The 26,523-nt window shown below is 38.9% G+C and overlaps 2 protein-coding genes across 6 annotated transcripts in view; both read left to right on the top strand.

Annotated features, from left to right (window-relative positions):
- The window catches only part of frmd3 (FERM domain containing 3), a 62,308-nt gene extending 50,223 nt beyond the window's left edge, over positions 1 to 12,085 (top strand). For all 5 annotated transcript variants that reach the window (XM_084945313.1, XM_084945314.1, XM_084945316.1 and 2 more), the window contains 2 exons: positions 5,661 to 5,895; positions 6,327 to 12,085. In XM_084945313.1, coding sequence (XP_084801439.1) covers positions 5,661 to 5,895; positions 6,327 to 6,807 — 716 coding nt within the window. In that variant the 3' untranslated portion in view covers positions 6,808 to 12,085. The remainder of the gene's footprint in view (positions 1 to 5,660; positions 5,896 to 6,326) is intronic.
- A 1,851-nt stretch (positions 12,086 to 13,936) lies between these two features.
- Positions 13,937 to 23,276, top strand: LOC146376268 (uncharacterized). The gene is made up of 14 exons (XM_084945322.1): positions 13,937 to 15,440; positions 16,757 to 16,892; positions 17,105 to 17,202; positions 17,479 to 17,519; positions 17,696 to 17,843; positions 18,146 to 18,306; positions 18,653 to 18,807; positions 19,501 to 19,578; positions 20,341 to 20,407; positions 20,561 to 20,680; positions 20,785 to 20,912; positions 21,201 to 21,317; positions 21,539 to 21,646; positions 22,680 to 23,276. Exons 1-14 carry the CDS (start codon positions 13,982 to 13,984, stop codon positions 22,774 to 22,776), a joined length of 2,913 nt encoding a protein of 970 aa, XP_084801448.1. The 5' UTR covers positions 13,937 to 13,981; the 3' UTR covers positions 22,777 to 23,276.
- The last annotated feature ends 3,247 nt before the right edge of the window (positions 23,277 to 26,523 follow it).

Here is a 26,523-nt window from a genome sequence, read left to right on the forward strand (position 1 = left end):
CCACCTACGTATAGCCAATCACACAAGACGGGATGTCTATGTGCGACTGGTGGGCAATGGGGGTCGCATCGCTGGATTCAGTACTGGACCTCAGAGAAATATACTGGAAGAGAGTAAGCCGAGTGGAAAAGGTCACTGTGTGAAGTTTCTTTTAGCTCCTAATAAACGTATCCTTTGACATTTTTTCCCACAGTCTAACCAGGAGGTAAACGCCTTTTAAATATGTGAGCCTGGTTAGCTCAGCAGTTAGTTGCCAGGTCTGTTGTGGCAACCGCCTGATGCAAACTGTGAATGTAAGCTGCCAAACATGGGACTCTCAAGAGGCTGCTTTAATAGAAGTGTGCATGTGTGCATAGTTTAATTATTACTCATGTTATGGGGACTTGATTTTGTACCCAGAAGTAAATCATGAAATAGGGTTAGAATTAGGTCAGGTTAAGTTAGGGTTATTGTTGAGGATCTAGTGGTACGATTAAATCTTCAGCTGCTCTTCACACCACTAGAAATACTAAATGTGGCTCGTGTGGAAAGTGTGCTGGATGGAGCGCGTGGGAGGCAGCATATATGACACCCACTCGTTAGCTGTAAATTTACAGATCATTACCTGCTCTCTTCTCACATCTGCGTAATGTGATGTCACAGGGGCTCTGTGCATCCTGAGGACCTGACTGGTTAAAGACTGGACATTTGCATCTGACATTTACTTCTGCTGGATCATATCTGCTAAAGTTTAGCACCCTGCTCTGCATATTTACAACCTTAAATGAAATGATGATTAAGCAGATGGGTCAAGATAAGGCACTTTAAATATTTGATTAGTAGATTTGGGAATACGTTTAAATGAATTAAATGATTAAGTTAAATTAGTAAATAGTGAAGGATTAACAAAAGCACAAGTACTGATTTTTTTAATGATAATGCTTAATAGTTTTAGTTTTACTCCGCCTATCTTTATCGCACTGGCTAAAATATCCTTTGAGCTTCATCAGTGATCCTATGAACAATTGACATGCAGATGAAAGAGGTAAAAGAAATTCCCTCATTTACAGACACAGTGAGAAAGAATTATTGCTAACCTATTATATTTCAGCATTTTCGATGCCAAAAGATGTATTCTCATCATGAAAGACTGCAATCAGTTATGCACTCATGTGCGTTTAGCTGACTTAACAAAGTTATATCACTTTTACAAATCGGCTATGATTTTGGTTGAAAAATAGATTTTATAATTCAACTGATGAAGCTGTAATCCTTCAAACAGCTCAAAAAATGAGCTTAAAAGTTTAAAAAAAAAAAAAAAAAGAGCTGAGCACACAGTTAATGGAGTTGATAGCTGATTTATTTCTGAACAATCATAGAGACAAATTTACTTTTGAAGTGTTTGAGTGCTAAAGATGAGGTTACATGACAAAGATGAATCGGTCTGTCGGCACTTGCATAACAAGGGAAACCGCTTCTCTGAGTACTAGTGTGTGTGTGTGTGTGTTTGCATAGGCACGAGGAATCTAACACCTTGAGGTGTGAATCACCTCATCTATGGAGAGGCTTGCATGTGAGCTAACAGGACAGACTGGATCATAAATGGGAAATAGCAGCAGCAGCTGCAGCAGCAGTGATGTGTTTAGTTAAGTCAGACAGAACTCAGGATTTCTTCTTTGTAAATTTACAAAATAATTTTTACTCCTAATCTCAGGCTTAGCTGGTCATGATGTGAACTCGACAGTCCCTGCTGCATAGATTTCTAATACGTTACAGTGCAAACAGGATACAGGTACCATTTTAATGTTAGTCAGCTTTCCAATCAGTGTGTCATAAAATCAAACATCCAACTGTAATGGACACACTGCCACAATTATGAAGGATAGATTTAATAATAAGCGATGCACCTGAGGCAGTCATATGTTGCTGTGTGGCTATCAAGATTAGGACCCAATATGCAGGACTTGGAAGCAACACTGAACTCAAAATCCAGCTTTACTGCTGGACTCACAGGGATCAAACTTACAAAAGAACCTAAGCTGAGCAGATACCAGGAATTTACTTACTAGAAAACTATACCGGAGACACATAACACACGGGATGCAAAGAGCAAGGGATGATGCAACAAAGAAAAATAACGAGGGAGGGGAAGCAAACGCAACACAAGTCACAGAAAGCAACAACTATCACAATAAAACAGGAAGGCATGACTGAAAGAGAACGGAGGGTTAGCTTGACATAGAGTGGGACTCTGTTCTGATTCATAATTTTACATATAATGTTGTATGTACCGTGTGCCAAGCAGTTCTGCCTTGGTTGCTTTTGAGTCCTTTCTTTTTGTCCTCCCCACATCAGATGTCTGTGGCTCAGAAGGCAGAGTAGGTCTTCCATTCGCAGGGTTGGTGGTCTAGTCTAGTAGTCTCGTCAGAGTGTTGAAGTATCCTTGGGCAAGATACTGAACCCCGAGATGCCTTTGATGCATTCATCGGATTGTGAATGTTATTGTAAAAGTTCTCATTCATTAAAAGAAAAGCACTCGTGTAAATGTGCGAACAAGTCTCGTTGTGAGAAAGTACTTTGAGTGCTCGAACAGAGTAGGGAAGCGATATGTCAGTACCAGTCCATTTAGCATTTCAACAGATTTGAGAGCTGATTATTAAGCAGTGTTACTGGAAGAATTTAGGAAGATTTAAAATGGAAGAAAATAAGAGGAGTGTACCGCTGGTGTGGTGATGGGTAACAACCAGTGTTGGTCAAGTTACTTGAAAAAAGTAATCAGTAACTAATTACTGATTACTTCCCCCAAAAAAGTAATCCCGTTACTTTACTGATTACTTATTTTCAAAAGTAATTAATTACTTAGTTACTTTTTAAAAACACGATATACAACCTGAATAGGTGATAAAGCGATAGATCTTTCAGCCCACTTCTACTTTTTCTGCATAATCCATCATACAAAATGTAATCAAATGGAAAAGTCTCTTTTTTAAACTTGTTTTATTAGTTTTAATCTTTTAACTTTATGCATCAAGCAAAAATTTAATTATATGCAACATTCTCTGACTGGAAGAAATTTGTTTAACATTTAAACCTATTTTCTGCACATTCCAGCACATAAAATAAAATATTTTTTTGTGTTTACACTCACTCTTTCAAATAGATGCAAGTAAAACACAGCAGAAAATAAATAAAATCAAAGACTAGCGGTCCTGTTGCTCTATTTTCACCTGTAAAGCAGGAGTGGGGTAGGCGGAGGTTTACCCTGGTGCAGGTGTGCCGCAGCGGTCAGTTGAAGAATCCGCGAGTTTCTCTGTGAATTTCCCATTACGTCATAGCGCACTCGGAGCTTGCTTGGAAGTTTAGGGGTTTTTTTCGCTGTAAAAAGTTTTCTTCCCACGCACAACGGACACTAATGTTTTCGTCACTTTTTACGTTATCAAACTTAAAGTAAGGTCAGTACTTCCACACTTTAAACGCTGCACGCTCATACTCTCTCCCGCACTCGATATATTATCCATTGTTGATCTGCACACAGCTGTTGCCACGAACGTCGCACTCGCTTACGTCACTGTCATGAGACATTCTTGCAAAAAAAACACGGTTTTAGTAACGCAGTAACGCAGCGTTCTTACGGAAAGTAACAGTAATCTAATTACCGTTTTTGCAATAGTAATCCCTTACTTTACTCGTTACTTGAAAAAAGTAATCGGATTACAGTAACGCGCCCATCTCTGGTAACGACAACACATTTGTGGAAAGGGAATAATCAAAAATCAAGTCCAGTGCAGAATTTCAGTACAGGCACAAACTGCAATAATTACAACTGAGTTTTGTTTTCTTTTACTGCAAGCATCATCATCGTCGTCGTCGTCGCCATCACTGTGTTGTTTTTCTTCTGCTGCAGCTTCCATGTTTTTATTCCTCCCCCCTTTTTTCCCTCCCTGAGTTCACACACTTGTTGGCTTTTTGCCTGCTGTGTTTCCATGGTAGCAGTCACCACTCACTCTTCAGCACTCCTTTGCCCTTTCTTTCTTTTTTTATTTATTTTTTTTATCAATTTATAATTGAATCGGGAGCATGGTAACTCGTTAGTCACTCTGACACTGAGTTTCTGTATCTGATATTATTCCACTTTCAATCAATGGATCATAAAAACATTGCAGATGTAATGTTTGTCATGTATTCTCATCAGGTTTTAACCCTTCTTTCTCAGTCTGTGAGGCTACATGTTTTCAGCTGTTTGTAATGAACATGAGTCTGTGTTCCTGTCTAGCTATCTTTGTCTGCATTCTACTATACTTGTAAGAACCGACAGTCACTTGTGAGGACACACTCACCGGTCCTCACAAGTTTGAAGGCCTTTTTGAGGCTCAAAATGTGGTTTTAGTGTCAGGGTTACAATTAGGTTATGGTTAGGTTTAGGGTAAGGGTTAGGGTTAGGCATTCATTTTTAATGGTTAGGGTATGGGGCTAGGGAAACCATTATGTCAATGAAGTCCTCACTAAGATAGCTGAATGGGCTTGTGTGTGTGTGTGTGTGTGTGTGTGTGTGTAACCTTGTTTACATATCTTTGTGGAGACCAAAAATTTGAGGTTTACTATGCTTGTGGGGACCAACATTAGAGTCTTGACCTTACACATAGAGTGCCACAAGACAGCAAGATGGATTATGGATTACAGGTGTAGACTGAGTCATATGTCACTGAACATTTACCTCCCAGCTCATACTTAATCCACAGCAGGAAGACAGCTAGGCTTATTTTTAACACTCACTTACACACGCGCGCGCACACACACACACACACACACACACACACACTTCATATATTTCCATTCATCAAGAAATGTGTGTGTATTTAGGCATTAATCTCTCGCACCTCATCAATCTCAAAGAGTAATGTGTAACTGCACACCACAGTATTATTTTGCTAGCTGAAATTTGTACACACCAACAGAATCATGGGGTCTTCATCGCTGCTTCAACTGTTGCTCACACTCACAGAGGTGTTGTCAACTGCTCATATCACTGCTCCACAGTGACTTATATCTATGTTATGCACTTGCAGCGTAGCATTATTATGGTTTCACCAAATTGTGTGTTGATGCCACAGTTGGGTATTTATTTATTACTCGGTTGCTGTTTTTCCAAGTCCGAAGCTTTATCCTTGCATGAGCGAATAACGCCATCTTGTGGTCAATGTAGTCAACAGCAACACACACAAAAAAGGCAAAGCTGAGAGGTCTCTATTCCCAGCTGCATACAAAGTAATATTGATTTTTGCAGGCCGATTACATCCTGCATAGTTTGCTAATACTAAGAAAAAGTCAAGCAAGTGGTGATAAAGGCAGAGCTCTCAATATATGTTTAGATTAAAACTATTATATTCTTTATTCAAATAATCTGCTTTTAAAACATCAAGCTTTGCAAAGTGTGAAATTGTTCATATTTACATTAAAGAGAGATCACATTGGAGAGCAAAATAATCTTCTGTCTTTTAGTTACAACTCTAAATGTGCTTTTTGTAGCTCCGCTGTGAACTGTGCAAGACACAACGCTGAAAATGCACTTTTTAAAAAAGTATCGAATTCTGCTCATCATCTGTTCTGTAAATAAAAGGTGAAATAATTATGAATGTTTATTAAAAACAAAGATATTCTGACTTCTGTTTCCCCCTCACCAGGTGTTGCTGCTGTGAAGGACTCGGTCCCCCTGTCTCCCCTCAAATCTTCAGCTGGGTCTGCAGATGCAGAGCAGCAAAGTACTGAAGCAGGAAACTCTGCTTCGGGCAATGACTTGCAGCCTCGTGTTTCCATGGAAACCTCAAGTCTCCGACCTCAGACGCCCAAAGCTGAACATGAATTGGAGGAAGACGATGAGGCCAGCGGCACACTGACCATTTCTGAGCTTACTTACAGGTCAATAAATCTTTATAATAAACTGTCAAAAGCAGCTTTTTTTTTATTATAAAAGCCTCAACAGCTGCTTTCGGCTGAATGATTATTTTTTGGCTCATGTGTTCAGTGTAAACAGTAAAGATTGTTGTGTTTTTGATGGATGCAGTTGCCTGTTTTTGGAAAGAAAACTCCAACTTAAACCCATTTTCTCTAGCAAAGCACAAATGTTAGAGTTTTTAACATTTTAGGAGCAAAAGGTTTCTCTCAGGCATAAGTGAGATTCAGGACATTCAGCAGACACTGAATCTGAACATTAGTAACATTCATTGGGTGAACAGGTGAACATTCATTAGGTCCTGGTGCAGCTCTTCTCAACTGATAAAACTTAAATTGTCATTTTTGTGGTGCACATGTTTATAGGCTCAGGTTTGCTTATTCTCTCTCTTCTCCAGTCCCTGTGCCAGCATGCTTCCCACCCCAGTGGACGACAGCCAGGGAGGAGTCGACTTGCTCTTCTCCTCTCCAGTTCAAAGCCCCGCCAGGTTGCTGAGGGAGCTCCATGCTGATCCCGACATCCAGGCCCAGCTGGAGGCCGAGAGGGAGCGAGACAGGGCCTATGAGCGCACCCGCCTGGCTGCGAGAAGTCGAATGAGCGGAGTCCTGACCAGCAGTCTGCGTCTGCTGTCATCCAATGACAGAGTCAATGCTTGCGTGTTGAGCGTGGCCCGCTTTGTCGCTGTGGTAATGGGGGTCCTGCTCGTCACCGTGCCCACACTGCTGCTGCTGCTGGAGTCAGATATTGACGTGTCCTTCCTCCATGAGATCCGGCAGACACCGGAGTTTGAGCAGTTTCACTACGAGTATTACTGCCCGCTCCGACGCTGGATCCTGTGTAAGATCAGCATGGCCATGGAGAACCTGTGGTCAGACTGAGAAGGGAAAAGACGTTCAGAAAAAGAGCAGAGAGAAGAGGCACTGTGAGGAAAACAAATACGTCCAAGTGTATGTCTTAACATGTGATTTAATCTTATATTTAATCTAGTATTCAGCCAAAACACCAGTCTGCCAAAGAGATGAAATGAGACTGTAGTTTATGCAACACTACATTGGCTCACAAAATTCTTGTTGGATGTTTCATTCAAAAAATCAGTTACATTTCTGTCAGGATCCCTAAAATGAGGCAAAAACACTGGGACAAGAGCATTTGTTTCACCTCTTTGGCTGCGTAATTTGCTGCTTGGAAGAGAGAAATACGATTTTAATAGTAGCATTTAGTCACTTGTTAAGATAAACACTTCAGATAGTGATGAAGTGAAAAGATAGAGGACAGTAGATGCTCAAGGAGGAACTTGTGGAAAGGGATGTAATGGACATAGAAAAAGTCACAAAAAGAAGAAATTTGAATGGCTGTTCACTCCTGATGCTGATAAGTTGATGCGGAGACTCTCCACGAACCTTTCTGATTGGTTCCTGTCCTTGGAGCACCTGATTGGTAACAGAGCCTGTCAGTCATGACGGAGTGGGTGGACGCAGAAAGCTATGATTGATTAGTCACTGAACAAGAACATCCACAGTCAGAGGTACATTATATAAATATATACATATATATTTAAAAAAACAAAAAAAACAAGAGATATTGATAATTATGCCAATTAAAAAAACTTGTTTTTAACATTTTGTACATTTTTATGTGATCAGATCTTTCAGGAATTTTTCAGTCAGAGGATCTACTTTGAGCTTATTTTCAAATTAATAGTTTACAAAAGATTACAAAAAAAAAGCGAATTTGCTGAGATTTATCAGGGTGTGAGTGTTGAGAAACTATTTTTTAGGACTACCACCAACAGTTATTGGCTTGGTAGCACCCTGGCTTTTTCCTACAGAGGCTATAGCACAAATCTTTTACACAGATCACTGATTACAACTGTTTCAGATTACGTGATGTCATTTTGGATGAGGAACGCCGGAGAAAAACTCTCAGCTTGTTTTCTTTGATAAAATGTGTTTCGATGAAAGTGTAAATGTCATCTGAACTAAATGTTAGCTCATTAGTTTACGGTCGCTCATGCATCTTTAAACACTGTGGACAGAGTCTGTGGTAAACGTATGAAAAAAGGAAGAAAAGGTTACATGGAAGTTTATGAGGGAAAAATGATCGTGGAATTGAGGTTCATTTTTGATTAGTCAGCAATGTGCTACTTCACAGGGAGCTGTGCATAAGTTTCAGGAGAAACTAACGATGGGTTGGTGTGGCTGACTCAAAAGAGTGTGCTCCAACGACACTGTGGGACAAGTGATGCGTTTAATGGCCTGAAACCGCTCATGAAGGTAATGTATTGGCGCGGTTGCAGTTGCAATTATTAATCTTGCAGAATAAGATCAGCAGTTTGGTCACAGACACAGTCACTGGAGTACATTTCTAAAAGGTTCTGTGGTTGCATCATGTTGAGTATTTATCTTTGGATGTGACCAAAGACAGAGGTATCATGTTGCAGTGTAGACACAGTGAATCATGGGATTCTGGTTTGAGGAGATTTAAGGTTCTGTTCATGGATATATACTTCTGATGTGGCTTAAGTATTTACCCCGACCAGTCACCAAACAATCTAAAACCTCTTTCCTAGCACTGTATAGGCCCCACAGGTACTGGCAAAATCCTCTGAGAGTGAGCATTAACGATCCTCTGTTTCCTTGGAATGCTTGATCAGATTGGGACCTAAGGATATTGGATGACAGGTCAGCACTGCTTTATTTGCTTTACTTGATAGATATCAAAGTATATTAACACGAAGGCCTACAGTTTCATAGCGAAACAATCCCTATTCACTTCAGGTGTGAGTGTTTGCATTGACTCATCATCAATGTCATGATAATCTGTGGATTTTAATGATTTCTTTGAGCAGTTTTTTCAGGGTGGAATGATTTTACAACATACATCTTTAATGATTATAAAAACACAAACTCTGTGCATAAGTTTCAATTTATTTTGGATTTTCTCTAATTCACAAAGGGATAGTTTAAGTATAAGTCAAAAGTATGCAGGCTTAAATATATAGATGTACTCTGACTAATATTTTGTTGAAAATCTCTTGTTGCACCTTGACCTCATGCTTTTGGTAGCCATCAACATGTCTGTTGTAATTCTAGCTGGACATTTGACCATTCTTGGCAGAACTGGTGGAGTTTATTTATTATTTATTCAAGCGACACCCTGTGTCCACCCTGTGTGGATTAGACAAAGTCCAAAATACATTCAAAATAGTGCAGCCGGTCTGCTGTACATTGATTCCATGCTGGGAAAAGAACAGTTCAAGGAAATCATTAAAAGCCCAAAGTTGCCATGACCTTCATGACGAGTGCATGTAAACATCTGACCACAACTGTAACTTGTTGTTGATTGGTGTGTAAATTTAGGATCAACTCAAGTCACTGGAAGTGACATCCTGCTATATGTATACACAGGAAAACTGATCTGGATCAGAGAGTGTAGGATTTTGGAAATTATTCACATTTGTCTGCCATGAAAGTATAAAAGGTGAGGTCAAATATAAAGCAAGTCAAGGTTTCTGTGTGTGTGCTGTCTGTATAGATGATCTCAAAAGTGTCACTAAGTAAAAGTTTACTTTTTGGACCTTACAGCCATCAACTTGTTGGTTGAACCTGTGACGATGGCTGTCTGTTACGACATAGTGACTCTGAATGAAAGTGATGCTAAATGGCTTCAGATCAAATGAAAACAGATGTAGTTGTGTCCGAAATGTAGTTTGATTTGGATCAACTTCTCAGGAAAGGGCATTTATGCAGTTTATGTTAAAAAATTAAAAAGTCATTAATAAAAAAAACATGCATATACACACCATGTAATTTATCCATAACTTTTATCTCATATGTCTTGCTATTTTGAATAACCAAGCATTGTAGGTGAAGTTAGACATTAATATGTTGGCTGACTGTCTGTGTTGTTGTAGCATAATTTCACATAACTAATGTATGCATCCATGTCAGTTTCATTAAAATACTACACAAAACTCCTTCTCTGAGAGCCTGTACGTGCAGTTTGGCCTTCATAGATAAACTTCAATGCTCTTTGCACTACTATCACAACTGGGAATGGCAACACAGTATAATTTCTAGCCAATCTCGAGGGTCTATTACAAAATCATCACTTAAAGTTGATTTTTCCACTCCTCGTACTCTTTGTAAGTGAGCTGCTACAGAGGCTTCTGCAGTGCACAGCCCTCACATTCTCTTCTATCTATTCTGCCTCATGTTATCAGCTGTGTTGTCGTGTAACTGTGGACTTTATGCATTAACAAGCTTTATGCATATATAGCAGATATGCAGTAACAACAGGAACAAGTTTATTTGAGGACAAAGCATTTATTTTCCTACTACAGCACATGCACTGAGTTTCAAAGGTGAAACTGAGCAAAGGGCCAAATGACTCTGATGACAATGTTTGCAACTAACGCTGCAGATTCTGAGATTTTATTTTTTTTTAAACGGCTTCACTCGAGTGAACAAAGCTGATCTGTATGCACTGCTAAATGATCACCATCATCTCTGTCTTCATAGCGTGTATGCACAGGCATCAAAGTGCTCAAGAGATTCACCACAGATTAAAAGACTCTTCACGGCTCTAAAGATGCAGGACTTGGTTCTTTATTTCTGTACTCCACCTTCCTGCAGTTAAACCAGGGAATCTATCTTTTTTGGTTCCTTTTGCTGACCTCTCAGTGCAAGTTGCATGCCCTTCATCTGTAAATACTGTGTTTATAGCTGTGGCAAAAGAAAAAAATTTCCTTTCTTTCTTTCCTCTGTGTGTCTTGTCTGTGTAAAGCAATCCACTGTAGATTACAGGCTTGGCTGTCTCAACCATCATAGATAAATGCATGTTCTCTGTGTTTTTACCAAGAGGAGAAACTGATGATCTTTTTGAAACCAAAAACCACTTTGCAGTGATCTTTGGACTTAATTTTAGTCACTCACTTCTCAACATAGACTACAGGTTGTTGCTAACTGTGTTAACTTAAGTAATATTCTCATCAGATGAAGAGTAGCTCCTCTAGTTAGCTACATTGTGCTTTTGCTGTGTGCTTGTACATCATTAAAGCCAGACCTCATTGCTAACAGAGCATGCTAGCATATTAGCCACTGATGCCATTAGCAAGGCTAGATTTCATTCACTTTCACTTCACAGAAATGACTTTAATCTCACTTATTGTAAAGTATTAATTCCAACTTGCTCAGATCTTTAGTTTGTAACTAGAAAATTAGAATCAACCACTGACTCATTGCAAACAACAGAAAGGCCTTTGGGGTCTATTTGATACTGTAGCACTATGTTAGTCTGTAGCTCATTTATACATTAACACCCTTTAAGAAAAGGGGAATTGAACCACTTTGAGATTCAGCTCTTTTTTTTTAGCTACAGAACTTGGGTTTCTGCTATTGACAAACAGCATACAGGATGGACTGGGAGAACAACTTTTGTTGCCTAATTATAAAGAAAACTGTGATAAAGAAAAAAAAATAGTAAAGTAAAAAAAAATCACACATTGATGTCACGTCTAAGTGCAAATTCAGAAGATACCGGCATGAGTCAAGTATTTACAAACCTTAAATTTAACTGCCTGTCTACATATCTGGAAAGTTAATAGCAAAAACGCTTAACTAACACTTGGAAATCAGATTGTTTAAAACTACTATACACAACCGAATACACTAATACATGTTTTAATTCATTTATTTAAGATTTTAAATATTTGAACTCAGGTCTACTATATGCAAAACTACTGGACATCACATGGTAGAGCAAAATAAACTGTATATTATTTCAGTGTTGTGTGGGCATGTACAGTAGTAGCAGAATCTCTTGCACGGTCCCTGTATTGTTTTGATTGTTATTGTTAAATCTGATTGTTTTGTTGTTTTATCAGTTAGTCAAATCATTTTGTTGTTTCTTTTTTGTCATTTTGTCACTTTTAATAATAAACTCTGGGAGATTTGATTTAGGAAGAGTCAGAAAAAAAGGGGAAAACCATCCCTCGATTAACGACCCCCCCCCCCCCCCCCCCCCCTCTCTACTGGGACAACCAAGCCTTATGAACTTTGTGAAGTGAACATTTTGAATGTTTGTATGTTATAACAGAAAACATGGTTTGTTTTATATGTTAATACTGCCACAATAAAGCTCCCTGATGAATATACATTGAAATGTTGTTATTACTGTGCGAGTTATTCCTGCTATTATCCTAATAAATCATGTTCCCATTTTGTCAGAGATTTGCCGCCCTCCTGTGGTAAAAAAGAGTTGCTGCAGCTTGTGTTGAGATCTCTATGGTGATATTTGTGTGAGCAACACAAGACTTCCATGGGTGTGTTCAGAGCTTTACTGCAGCCTGAGCTTCATGTGTTTTAGATGCTACTTATGTTTTCTATGGCTGGAACTATCAAAATACAAGCCGGGAAAGAGTTCTGGGTAAGAGTGATTATTCTCTTAAACTGGTTCAAACTAAAGCTGTTGTTTTTGTGGCATAAATAGCCAAACCATGTAATTCTTAGAGTGGATGTTGGAGAGCAACACTTGTTTCTTGTTTCTTCTATCTTCATCTAAAGTTCTCCAGGCTTTTTGAGGTTTTTTTTATTTGGTTTGGGTTTTTTTGACATTGGCCGCTTTTTCAGTGAACCAAGGTTGTGTGATAATGCAGTCTGATAGTATAATTTGCACGAACAAGGTATTTCCCAACAAGCTATTAGCCGAAAACCTGGCATATTTTTGATTGATGCACGGTGTCTCTGCCAATTTTTTTTTTTTTAAAAACCCAGGAAACTGGACAAGCAGAGGACAAAAGAAGAAACTGCAGGCTTAAAAAACTAGCTGCAGTAAATGAACAGTATCTGAAAGTTGTGTCTGTAAGAAATAGGAAAAAGCAAAAGATCTGAGAGATGTATTTTTTCCTTAGTTGATCCAGCTGCTGTTCACCAAAGCCTGATTGGAAACAGTCTCAGTGAAAGGTTGGATGATGTGAAGACTCCAGCGACACTTGAAGTATTAGGAAACAACTTTATTAGGTGACCAATGCGCTTCGGCTTGTGGCCTTCATCAGCGTCATTGCAAAATATCAAACAGTTTGTGTTTAAATAAAAAAGAGGAAACAGAAAAACTCCAAGTGGACCAATCACACATTCACAAATAAGTGGAAGGTTGGTTATCAAGAAGCCATTTGTAAAAAGAGTAAACGGACAAAAGGCTGAGGTACGCCAAATGACACTAGAACTGGACTGAAAATCAGTGGAACAGGTCTTATGGAGAAACAAATCTAAATTTGGGATAGCGCAATGCTGTAGTTAGCACTTTCACCTCAGAGCAAGAATATCCTGGGTTTGAATCCTCCAGCCTTTCTTTGTGAAGTCTGCATATCGTCTCCAGGTGCTCCGGCCTGCCCCTGGCTGTTAGATTAAATGATGATTCCACACTGACCACAGGTATAAATGTGGATTTTATCTCTCTCTTGATAGATTGGAAACCTGTCCAGGGTGTATCCTTCCTCTGCCCCATGAAAGCTGGCATAGACTCCCACCCAGCTGCTACCCTCAACTAGATAGGTAGAAGCAAATGGATGGAATCCAGATTTGACATTCATGGTTGAAACTGTTGTCAGTATGTATGACGGAGGTCAGAAAAGATGCACAACAGTGAGTATTTATAGCCATCAGTAAAACATGGTGGAGGCTATTTAATGGTTTAGGAGTGCATTTCAAGCAGTTGTATTAACAATGTCTTCTTAACTGATGAAACTATGAATGCAGAAAGTGCCATCAGATTTTGATACACTTTGTAAAACTTTCTGAAAAGCATTTGATTGGAAACAACTTCATTCTTCAACATGACCCCCATTGAACATGATCTCCCATAGTCCTAGCAAAATATAAAGAAATGAGCGGTGACTTTTTCAGCATATTGTATGTCGATGTGTTCAATATGTTTTGCATAGTGCGTGCATTAAACATTTGTTTTGCTTCTAATAAACAGGACTGTTCTGCCATTAATGTAAAGAACATATTAAGGTGTACACAGGAAGGCCAAATACTAAAGCATGCAATAATGGATGAAACTGGAGAAGAGACGTCTTTTCAAATGCCAGATCTAACTACTACAACAAAAGGTGCTGTGTCTGAACTCTTGGAGGATGTTGGGAATTGTAGGCAGAGTATCAACCAGGAGCTGAGCCTTCATCTTGTAAGTGACTCTCTCTTCAGCGAGCAGCAGAAGCTCAGGCATGTGTTGGACTGGGCTAACAGGTATCTCTGCAGTGGTTCAGTGATTTGCCATAAACTCTGCAGAGCTGACAGTTTGATAAACGATATGAAAAACAAAGGAAGCAAGAAAATCTCACCCAAACATTCATCTGGACCTAAATATCATCATCCAGTTTCCTTTGATGCCGGTGCTCGTGAGGTATATGGGGGAGGATCAAGTATGAAAACTTGTCAGTCCAGATCTTTAAATGATCTAACCAGCTCCTGTAGCTATAAGTTTTCATATGACCTCCACAGTCCAGTCTCCTTTTCCCCAGGGACACAGGAGGAAAATTGGCCTGATACTGAAACTGAAAATATAAAAAGTAAAGAGCAACAACATGCCACCAATAAACAGATTTCTAGCCAAGACTACCGCAGAACAAACAGATTTCACATGTCTAATCAAAGGGACCACACATTCACATCTGATGCTGCAACACACTTGATCAAAGAGTCCACATCATCTGGGAGGAATGCCATTTGTAAAAAGAGCACAGCGCACAGTGAAGTGAATATCTTAAAACCACTAGATGAAAGCAACAATTTCAATGGCATGACTTCTAAAAGAGCTGGAGCTAAAAGAGAGGTGTCAGAAAGTCAAAAGGTATGGAGAAAAGAGGACAAGTGGATGGAAGAAAATGAGAAGGAGAAAATACAAGATGACAGGATTGAAGGAAATTATAGAAAAGAACAGGAATCCAGCTCAGATCACACACATAGTCAAATAAGCCTCGCTGAGCCAGAGATGATACCTGAGCAGACGGCAAAAACAGCTAATTCCCATTTTATCCATCCCTTGAAATCGTCATTAAACTTGAGTGTGTATGAGCAGTACCAGCTATGTGTGGCTCAGCTAAATCACCTCAGAAGAAGCCAGCATTTCAAGCCTGACTCACCTGTGAAAGAGGGGACGACATCTGGAGAAATGGGCAATTATGTTAAAGCTCCAGCTTGTCTGGGGTCTTGCTTTGAACTGAACTCTCACATCACAAATCCTGAGATTAAAAAACAGGTTAACAACACAGGAAGCAAAAGAGCCACCGCAGCAGAAAGCGCAGAGAAGAGGAGCTTACATGGCACCAAGAAAACTCCTAGCGAATATAGAAATGCTAAATCTTGCAGCAATTTGACTGTGAAGCAAACACCTGCAGATACTACAGCTTTTATGAAGGAAACTGCAGAAGAGAGAGCCTCGAATGATGAGAACAAGCCAGGTGATGTGTACAGTGTGGAGAAGGATGCTGCTCCTGTTTCTAACCCAGGTATGGAAAATGTTATATATGTTGTATGCAATCAGTCGACGTGTGTTGATGGTCCGGGGGTGTTTGGACCCTGAGTTTAGAGTTTATGGACCTTGTATTTTGGCCTTTAGTTTGTTTATTATTTTCCTTTTAATCTTCTTTTATTTTCTCAGTATTTTGAGTCTTTAGTTCTTTGTTCCAGTTACAGCTTGAATTTTAATGAATCATTTCTTTAGAGTTTTCCTCTGTTTCCCATCTGTCTTTCCTGCATGTCAAGCTTACTACTGAGTTTTCTTGTTTTATTTATCCTTACTAATTTAGTTAATTTCCATTCATATGTAGTCCTCTTGTCATGATGTTTGAGTCTTGTTACTCAGTTCCTATAACCCTTTAAAAGACAAGATATAGTTGGAAAATTTGGATTTTCCAGTGAATCCACATCAAAATTACAGAATTTAAAAAGAATATTAAAAAACTGTATTAGTTCAATATTTCAAGCTATAGTCAATTAGATTATATGTAAAAGAACTAGATTATTACACAACAATTTAAACAGTAAAATATGGGTTTAACAGGATAACAATAAATGATGATGAAAAATCTAATAAATAACAGTCCAGTTAGCACAGTGGTGTGGTGGCAAGAAGGTCCTGGGTTTGAATCCACCAGCTAACTGTAGCATTTCTGTGTGGAGTCTCTCCTGGCATGTTCTCTCCTTGTTCTCTGGCTTTCGCCCATGGCCCAAATATGTGCAGGTTAGGCTAATTACTGACTCTAAACTGGCCCTAGATGTGAACGTGAGTGTGAATGACCGTCTCTGGCAACCTGTCCAGAGTGTACCCCATCATCTCTCACCCTATGACAGCTGGAAAGGGCTCCAGTCAAACCAAGACCATCCAAATCTATCCATCTGTAGAAGAAGACAGATGAATGGGTGTTTCTTTAAAATGCTATAGTTTACATTGTTTCAAAAGATTAAAAATGTGGCATTGCTAATTATTACTATCAAGGTGTCAAGATGCTTTCACTTTGTCATAAAATGAACCCTTAGGTTATGAGATAAACAGGACAGAAAAAAAGATGATCAAATTTTAAATTTGGACATTAACGTTTGGCTTTTCATTTCTTTTTTGTTTCTTATCAAAAACTAAATTTCCTCACTTCTATCCTTGGAAGAAAAAATCAGCCTGTCATGGAGTTATTTATAACTCATAAGTGCTCTACAGCAAGGTGCCAAGGGGGTTTATAAATAAATACTGTAATTCAAAGAATGCTGAGATGAAAAGGTTTAAGCAGTTTGCTAATATGTCTTTCCCTCCTCTTGTGTCTGTGGTCAGGTTTGCTTCAAAACAGGATTAGACATCATCCAGATAGTACAGACCATCAGAGGACTCTCAAAGATCCAAAAAAGAGAGCTGGAGATAGAGCTCGCTGGATCCTCACTGATAATTCACTGGGAGAAAGATTTCTAAGGTTAGCTTATATAGTGTGTGGAGAGTTGTTCATAACCTTTGAACAAGTTTATACTAGAAAAACTTTGTTTTCCCAGACATCTACGCTCTCCTGATGTACACTTTTCTCTTCTTATCTAAGGGTATATGAACCCCATTTAAATTTTAATAGCCAAATAATTTTGTCTAGTGTGTGATGATGAGAAGTTGAACTTCACCCTTTGTCTCCTGCAGACATCAACAAGCAATCAAGTACACAAAGAAACTGAATCTGATCCCGCAACCTGTACAGACACACACTCTTCATCATGATGACTCTGGACTTACATCATGTGAGTGTAAGCTTGACATCAAAATTACAGACAAAACTGCAAAAAGATGATAAAGTGCTATAAAAAAACAGAAGATCAAAGGAAAGCTCAGTCACCAACATCTCACATGACAAATTTGCTCCATCTGTTGAAACTTATGTATAATTCATTTCACTCTTTATCAGACATTCTGGTTAACAAGCCAATATAATGTTCAGTTTTTAACCAAGTAAATGCTCAGAATTAGCGCTGTTTTTACATCAGAATATAATGTGTAACTTTCGTTCACACTTACAGATGCCACGGATGTCAGTATGGACAATACCTTTGAATACCAGGTAGGAAATCTTTACTACATGCACACATAGTTTTAACCTTTTTTTAAACAGTTTTTTAAACCCAAGTCTATCTGGTGTTTTAATGTAAAAATCTTAACATCGCTTGTAACATTTCACAGTGTCTTGTTAAAATAATCCCTCTACTTTCTGTTTTGTGGTGTCGTTACACCTGCTAGTCAGCAGGCGTCCCTTTAAGAGACTGCTGGTTGTGTTTGCCTGATGAGGTGTGGCTGTCCATCCTGTCTCTGCTGCCTCATAGGGATTTATCCAGAGTGGTGCAGATCTGCCACCGCCTGCATGCACTGGCATCTGATCACTCACTGTGTGAGTGAACCTGTAGTTTGGTAAACACTTCACCTAGATTTTAGTATCATTCTGCTAAAATTCAGATCAAACACAGGACAGATGTCAGAGGGATTTTCTAAACTTTTCCAAGTAGCAGCACATGGTACGTTCTCATGATGTAAGAGCTTCCAGCTGGTGTGTGCTCTACTGCTCCCTGAACAAACATACACATGATTACACTGACCTGCACAGTGATGCATAGAAACTACAGTTCAGTGTTTTGAATTAACAAAAAAGCTGCTTACATTAAACAAAAGTTTATGTTTTACTCCTCCTTCAAGGGAAAAATCTAAGGCTTGAAAACTCGGCTTTAACTGACCAGTGGTTGCTGTGTGTGGGCAGACGTTGTCCTCGAAGTTTGTTTCTGTATAGCTGCAGTGGCCTCTCTGTCTGCTTCGGTGGGCTGCAGATGTTTTTCTCACTGTGTAGGAATTCCCTTAAGGTAAAAAATTACAATAACAAGAAAAATAATACAAAAATATGATTCAATAGAGTAAATAACTAAATGATAATCATGCAGAAGTGGCATGAAGGATTGGAAGTTCTGCTGAAAGGCTGTGAAAATAACTTAGAGTTGTGTCTGACTGTTATGTAAAAAAAATCACATTCATTATCTATTTTTTGTGCTGACACTTTTTTATTAAACCCAAACTCTGAATGCATCTTCCATCACTGGTCACAAGTCTCATAGATGTAAAGTGTGTAAAATGTGATATTCTGCGGCTTGCATCAGTATTTTGTGACAGCAGTGCAAATATCATGAATATGAAGTCATGCGATCGTTTCAGGAACTCAAGGTCACAAGTTGTACTGGTCCTGGTCTCCATGGTGATCAAATGTTGTCAGTGATTAGTCAGTGCTGTGATCACATGACTAGTGTGGATGTAAGCTGGAGTGGAGCAACAGACACAGGAGTGAAGGCTCTGACGGATTACAGAAAAGGGTCAGTAAACACACACATATGTTTGTTTTCACGGCTTACTGAGTAACCATGACCTAATTATAACCATAACCTAAATACAACATTTTAAGCATGCCTTCAAATTCATGAAATCCGGCATTTAGTCCCCACATTGACTGTTGGTCCCCATGAATACAGTGAGAGGCCAATTTATGGTCCTCGTGAAGACATTTAAACAAGTACACACACACACAGGAGGATGTTACAGTGACCTTAACAACTCCCACTAACTGCCTTGACCTAACCTCTAAACCTCTAACAAAGTAAAAACCTTCACTCTAAAAAATGTCGTCTTTTTAAATGATGAAGGGATGATTTTTGTCCTGATCACAGGTTGTGTATAATTGACTTGTTGCCATTTTTATCTTAGTGAAGTGAAAAAAATGTTTTACATGTTGAATTGTTTACTGTGCTCAGAGTAAGGAAGGCCATGTTGTATCGTAAAAATATTATATCTTCATATTTGTGGGTCTGTCCATCCATGCTTCCATCCACAACCGGTAGATGTTCGCACTTCCATGAGTTTGGTTTTGCCTGAGTTTTATTACTGTTAAGTTTCCCTTCCCACTGATGCCAAGTGTTTGTTGAAATCAGTCCATCCAGTTTCTTAACCTCTGTTATAATACCAGATAAAGAATCTGACATGGGCGGATAACTTTGTTTCTTCTTCTATAGCCTAAAATCTGTTGTCCTGAATGGCTGTCATGTCACTGATGCCCCTCTGAAAGAACTTGTCCTGAAACACAAAGACAGGTCAGAATCCTTCCCTATTAACACATTTACTGCTAATGGTGGTGTGACTCATGCTACACTGTAGGCTTAGGTGGGGGTTAGAAAGTGTCCCATAATGCACGTGCATGTTTGTCTCTGGATAGACTGTCCTTGTAAATATCGTGCACGAAGGGTTTTTTGGGGGGATGTCTTCAAGTGGTTGTCAGATGAGTTTTAGTTTAGTCAAGTTGAAATATGAATTACACTTCAGACATGAAATACAGTCTCTCTGTCAGACAGAGAATTTCAGGGTACTGTTGAATTTGCACTTCTTTTTCTTCTATTGAGATATTGCAGGGATTAAATGTCTTTGCACTGACAGAAAGGGGATTTTCATCGGTCCAGCCCACTTAAGATCACAGTGGGCTGTTGTGGCCACTGGCATAAAAGACCTTGAAACCTCTGACTTAACTGATTTAATAACTGGAGGAGTTGTGAGAATTGCATCAAAGAGAAAAACTATAATGTTATTCTGATAACGGCTTGTAGTGGCTGACACCTCACATTCTCAAGTCTAAGCCTCGAAAGACGCTGCTCTTATGTTTCAGATAATCCTTAGTTAATCCTCGCAATCCTTATTTTAAGCTTAGTTTGAATTCCTGGACACTGAATGTTTTTATTATTTGAAATAAATACCGCTTCGTCTCGTTTAGAATGAGATGTGATTATCAGAAGGACATTAAATAAACACCACATCAAGATTGTCATGTTGTTGTTTTTGGTGTTTACAACATTGTCTTTTAGCCTGCGCAGGTTGGAGGTGTTTGGCTGTCAGTTCCTTACTTCATCCTGGCTACAGACAGTATATAAGGTGCTAAATTTTGATATAACAGTTAAAAACACATACTATTAATATAAAATAAAAATAAAAAACTATGATGCTCTGCAGAGCTTCATTTACTAAACATGCTTTAGCGTGTGAAAAAGTAACTCCTTGTACATTTCTGCATGTCTTCATATCCAGATGTGCCCCGGCCTTCAGCATCTAAACATCGGACGAGTGCTAAAAATCACCGTAAACAGCCTCACTGGGTTGACAGCACGGCTCAAAAGCCTCATTTCACTGAATCTCACAGGACTACAGGTGGATAGTTTTCTGTGACTCGATTTGAATCTACACATTGAATGTTTATGGAGTTGCAGCTCTGTGTTTAATAGTGCTCTAAATGTAGTCCCTGCCGCTAACAGGTCACTCATGCCATAGTTGATACTTTGCTCGAGAACTGCGTTGAACTTCAGAGTCTCTCCTTCAGTTCCTGTCCTGGAGTCACTGACCTGACACTGCATAGCATCAGCAAATATTCACCTTGTATCAGGTATCCACACATATGCAAAGGGAAGCAAAGTGCACATAATTAATAAGAACCAAGCGTTGCCAGCGGTGTTCTTATCAATAAAAACCGCCCTTAAAGTCAATCACAACATTTCAGGAGAGTGGGTTTGTTTGACCAGTTAAAAGCAAAAAAAAAAAAAAAATCCAGAGGAACTGTATAAAAAATATGTTTTACTTTAGAAAATAAAAAGTTAAATTCATATTTTCATACTTGACATATTAACAATTAACATCTATGATATCCATGTGGGTTTTTGTTTGTGTGAGTTAGAGCTGTTGATGTGAGTGGCTGCAAAGCAGTAACAGATGCAGGTGTTCAGTCTTTGGCTCTGGGCTGCACAAGACTTCAGCAGCTGGATCTCAGCTCCACCAGCACCGGAAACAGAGGGTACAACGCACGTCACACCACATGTGATCAGTGTGCTAGTGTCAGTGTTAGTGACGAACAAGTGAACCCTCACCTGAAAGGATTCTGTCTGCTCCAACCAAACACTTGACAGCTAAAGCAGTGTTGGTGTTGCTGCTACATACATAATGTGTGTGTGTGTGTGTGTGTGTGTGTGTGTGTGTGTGTGTGTGTGTGTGTTGTGTATGCATGATGTGACCCAGGGTTTCTCTGCTAGCAAATTACTGCAACAGACATCTTCATACCATCAAACTCAGTTTCTGCCACATCACCGTAAAGAAAATACTGAAGCTTTGCCAACACTGCAAGAGGTAAAAACACACATTCAAAGATGTTTCTTTATAGATGTCTCTGTACACAGCAGAGTCACTGTGTACTGCCATTAATTCCACTGAGCAGAACGAACACAAGGACATATCAATACAGTGTTTCAGAAGGTTGCAGTAGCTGCTCTTCACACGCTTTCAAACTCAATTTCTATTCATTTCTCTACATATTTAAATGTCAAAGGTTTTCCACCGTTGCAGTTCTAAATGTAGCACATACGAACACATTAGGTTCACCCCCCATGACCTTTTACAGGATAAAATTATAATTAGCTCATATATAAATGATGTTTATCAATGATGGGCAGTGTGTGTAGAATAAGGCTGTAACACAATCAAATGTGTAAAAAAAGTACTTTCTGGATGGACTGTAGTTTATCTAGTAGCATCTGGTGAAGCTGTGTCACATGAAAAGGAGAATCGGGGATGTAGCGGGGAGACTGGGACAACTTAAATAGTGAACCTTTTATAAAATGTCCTAATAATATGTGCAGAAGGATATCAGCTGAGCCATCAAATATTGAGGACAGGCATTGAGGTCAGCTGATGTCACAGGACTGTGGGCTCCATTTAATGGGTCTGCCTGAGTTGACACTATGCTCATTTTATTGTATCTGTCTCCTAAATTCAATTGAACAATCTTTTAGAAGTTCATACGAGTGTAAAACCATATATGAGTGCCACACTAAACAAATTACATGCCGAGACATGATTATGCAGTGTGAAACTCAGTTCCGAAAGTTGTAAAAAAAAAGACTTTCCTTCCATCTTATCATGAGCACACTGTAACTGACCATGAAAATAAAGCATGTGAGCACAGCAATAATTAATACAATGATGATCTGTTTGGTGGAAATTATTAGAAAATATGAAAGTCAGCTGCTAGTGATCTAATAAGTGTTGACATGGCAGAATAAAGGAGCAATCTATACCCAAATCAAATGTCTTTCTGTAGTTACAAAATATGAAAAATGCATGCTGGCACCTATGATCTGGTTCCATGTTTGTCTCCTTTTAGGCTGAAGGTGCTTCATCTCTATGGCTGTGCACATCTACCCACTGAACACGAGATCAAAGAAGTGAACAGCACCGTTAATGTTTCCCCTTTGTCCTGACCCTGACAGTTATATCTCCACGAAATATTTATTGAACAAATCAAAGAGGGAAATGTTGATTTAGCCAAGTATGTAGCATTATTAGTTTTATTTTTCTATGCTATTACATGAGCAACAGGCTAAATGAGGTCTACCATGGTCTGGGGGACTATTTTCAAGGATGACTAAAAAGCATTTAATATATGTGCTTGACTGCATGTGTTTAAAGATTGTTATCAGATGTGCAAAAATCTGAAGGGTGTATCGTCTAAGCATTAAATATTTTCTGTCATTATATAACTTTGCGGGAATTTTTTAAAAGGCTGCTTGTTTTTCTACTTTTAACTCACGTTAATGTTGTTAGGAAAAACCCATCTCATCGTATTTTACAACTTAAAATTAAAAAAAAGTTGTTTGTATGTGCCGCTGACTTTGTAGTGGTGTAGTGGGTTACTGCTACTTAGAGCAAAACTGTGAGTAGCAGTAGAAAAGATTTAATAAACTGTTTATAAAACAGGAAATGGGGGCAATGGGTTTAATAATATGTCTGATTATATTTTACATTAAAATGTAAAGATTACAGTCTGGCTACAAAGGCATGATATTGTACATGGAATTGGCAAAAATAAAAGATGCAGGAGTACTTTTGAATTTCTATCATTTGCATTCCTGTGTAGCATTGCTGGTATCATCATTGCAGGACTAGCAGTGTGTTTTGCACTAGTCTGACTCCAGGTTTAAAGAGCCTTCCAATAAAAGCTCCAATGAGTACTAATAATCAAAGATAGGAAACATAATTCATATGCTGTGAATGACTAACTATGTTACAAAGTCAAACGAGGAACCACGTCAGCAGTGGCACTTTAATGAGACAATACCGAGGGTTTACTTTTAACTTGTTTGAGGGCAAAACACAAAAAAGTGCTGTTTCTATGCAGTTGCTGGTTTTGCAGATTTTGGCCACACTGTTAGGATTCTTGCTTGATGCTGTTTGGTTTAACAGCATTTGCAACACCACATTTTATGGTCCTAAAATAGTTTATTATCAGTATTGCATGCCTATAAAAAAGAAAGAGAAACAGGAGGGGGAGGATATAAAAGAAACGTATCAGAAGGAGTGAGTCTATTCCTGGAGCTGCACTCCATCTCCTTCCAACAATGGGGTTTAACCTTACAACTGGCTATAAACTATCAAAACGAAATCCAGCTCTGAATTTAATTTCATTTTACCTAACAGCTAAAGTCCTGTAGGCTCTGCCTGTTTTTCTAGTACTTTTTTTTGCACTTTTTATTATCTGCAAATACTCGCTTTCAACTCTAAAAGCCACATTGCTGCAGAAATTAAAAACAAAACTATGGCAGCAGCAAAGAAAAAGAGTGAGGAGGAACAAAAGCGCCTGAGCTCTCTCTTTCATGCCTACGATGTGGATAATTCCGGGCGGATTGAAAAAAATGAATTCAACACCATTTGCCAAGAACTCCACGTCTCGTCCCAGGAAGCAGAAGGCATTTTCAATCGCCTGGACATCGACAAGGATGGCACGGTGACCTTAGAGGAGTTTCTTAGTGGCTTCAAAGAACAGCACCAGGAGGAAGAAGATGATGCTGAAGAAGACACAAACTCCTCAGCTTGGGATAAAAAAGAGCAGGTCCTGTCCAGGTGAGAGGTGAAAAGGCCTGGGTGCTCTGAGTGTAGCTAACAGCAACTTGTCATAGCAAAATGTGTAAAATTTTTGCCTGCATGCGGCGGTCTTCTTTAATGGTAGAGTAGGATTTATGAAAGGTTTGAATCCAACTATTCTTGTGGGTACGGATCGTGTAGTTTAGGATAACAGAAACTGATACTTTGACCTGACAGGAAGCTGAATATGAAGATAAATTAGATGACAATTTATTTATGAAAATGTGGACCAAGCATTGCTGACATGTCCTTAAACAGGAAGCATAACCAATAATCTGGTTCATTAACCTGATTTTTACTGAAGAACAAAGTGTGATGTACTAATCTAGATTTTTTTGTGTGTTAAACAAAATTTAACAATATCACAGCTGTCACATTTTGTAAGATATGCGATTGAGGTATCTGGTTTGCAGAGCAGTCTGTAAAATCAGGTCAGTGGGCATCCACAGCTGGAGGATTGTTGCTTAACCTGCCATAGGCAGTAAAAACTGAGCAATGTGCTGGGTGACTTCATTGTATTCCACGTACTGCACGCAAATTTTAGCTTTTTTTGTCAATGGATCCTAATGTTTTTCACACAAGGAAACCATCATTAGATAACAAGGGTAGGTTGGGCTGTGTTACTATGGCAGAGCAGGAAAATCAGGCAATTGTGCCAGTGTGCCAAAAAGTGATGACGATGATGAACAAATAAAGTAATTTTGATGCAGAAACAGCATTTCAATCACAAGGTAGAAGCTGCAATTACTTTTTAGCTAGCTGAAAGCTACATGTGAGGTTTCTTTAACCTGTTGTAAATGATTACTTCATAAGACAAGGACGTCAGGCTCATTATGATACCTGTTAGTGTAACATTAGAGTATTTTAGTATGTTTTTGTTCATTTTTGTGTATTTTCCCATATAAACTGCAGTGGAAATGGGAAATTGCTGCAGTGAGAATACTTACAAAGACTAGAGAGAAGATATATCTTCCATGTTGGTGTATGTTCGTTAGTTTGATGTTAAATCCAGAATTAAATTTAAAATCCTTACCATCTCGTGCAAAACCTTAAAATATTAGGAGCCATCTCATCTTAAAGACCTCATAGTACCATATCAACCAGGTAGAGCACTTCGCTCTCAGACTGCTGGTTTACTTGTGGATCCTTGGATATTTCAAAGTAGAAGCAGGGAGGCAGGGTGTTCAGCTTTCAGGCCCCTCTTCTGTGGAACCAGCTCCCAGTTTGGATTCGGGAGACAGACACCCTCTCTGCTTTTAAGATTCGGCTTAAAACATTCCTATTTGATAAAGCACATAGTTATGGTTAGATCAGGTGACCCTGCATCCCCCGTTAGTTATATTGCAGTAGGCTTAGGCTGTTGGGGGCTTCCCATGATGCACTGAGTGTTTCTTGCTCACTCTCTTTTTTCACTCTCTACATGTTTAGTTGTTACTAATCACTGTCTCTCTTCCACAGAGTGTTTTTTGTCCTGTCTTCCTCCCCTGACCCAGGCAGATAGCCGCCCCTCCCTGAGCCTGGTTCTGCAGGAGGTCTCTTCCTATTAAACAGGAGTTTTTCCTTGCCACTGCCATCAAGTGTTTGCTCATAGGTGATCATGAGCAAACACTTGATGTTGAGGATTTCTCTGTTTTCTCCATGTTTTTGTAGGGTCCTTATCTCACAATATAAAGTGCCTTGAGGCAACTGTTTTAGTGATTTGAAACCATATAAATAAAACTGATTTGAATTTGAAAGGTCCTCAGTACGATATAAATGTAAAGTCTACTATCAAACAGTTAATATTATTGTGTTGAAACTGATAAATAAATTAATATTTATGTATACATGTTTTTTTTTTAATCTTCGCCTCTATTTAATATGATTAATAGTCAAATAATAATTTGTGCCTGGAAAAAATGGAAATTTAGACTACGTGTGTGTCAGTCTGTTCTTCGTCTCAGTTACTGCAACTTCAGTTTATTCAGCTAGAATGACAATAGCCTTTCGCCACAGAACCACTTTCATTTGGCCTGAAGCCCAGAGGTCTATTGTTAGGAAGAGAGAGGGGAGTGATCACACTGGCAGGTAGCGATGGCAGGCGCGTT

The sequence above is a fragment of the Perissodus microlepis genome, chromosome 12 (genome assembly GCF_051167445.1).
Source record: "Perissodus microlepis isolate ML-2025 ecotype Zambia chromosome 12, ASM5116744v1, whole genome shotgun sequence".
Classification (NCBI taxonomy): Eukaryota; Metazoa; Chordata; class Actinopteri; order Cichliformes; family Cichlidae; genus Perissodus; species Perissodus microlepis.

Excerpts from the sequence above, each read along its gene's own strand:
- LOC146376268 (XM_084945322.1), top strand. The coding sequence starts at position 13,982 with ATGGATGAAACTGGAGAAGAGACGTCTTTTCAAATGCCAGATCTAACT. Across the intron at positions 17,203-17,478 it reads TGACTCTGGACTTACATCAT|ATGCCACGGATGTCAGTATG; the intron begins GTGAGTGTAAGC and ends TCACACTTACAG. Across the intron at positions 20,408-20,560 it reads GGCTACAGACAGTATATAAG|ATGTGCCCCGGCCTTCAGCA; the intron begins GTGCTAAATTTT and ends CTTCATATCCAG.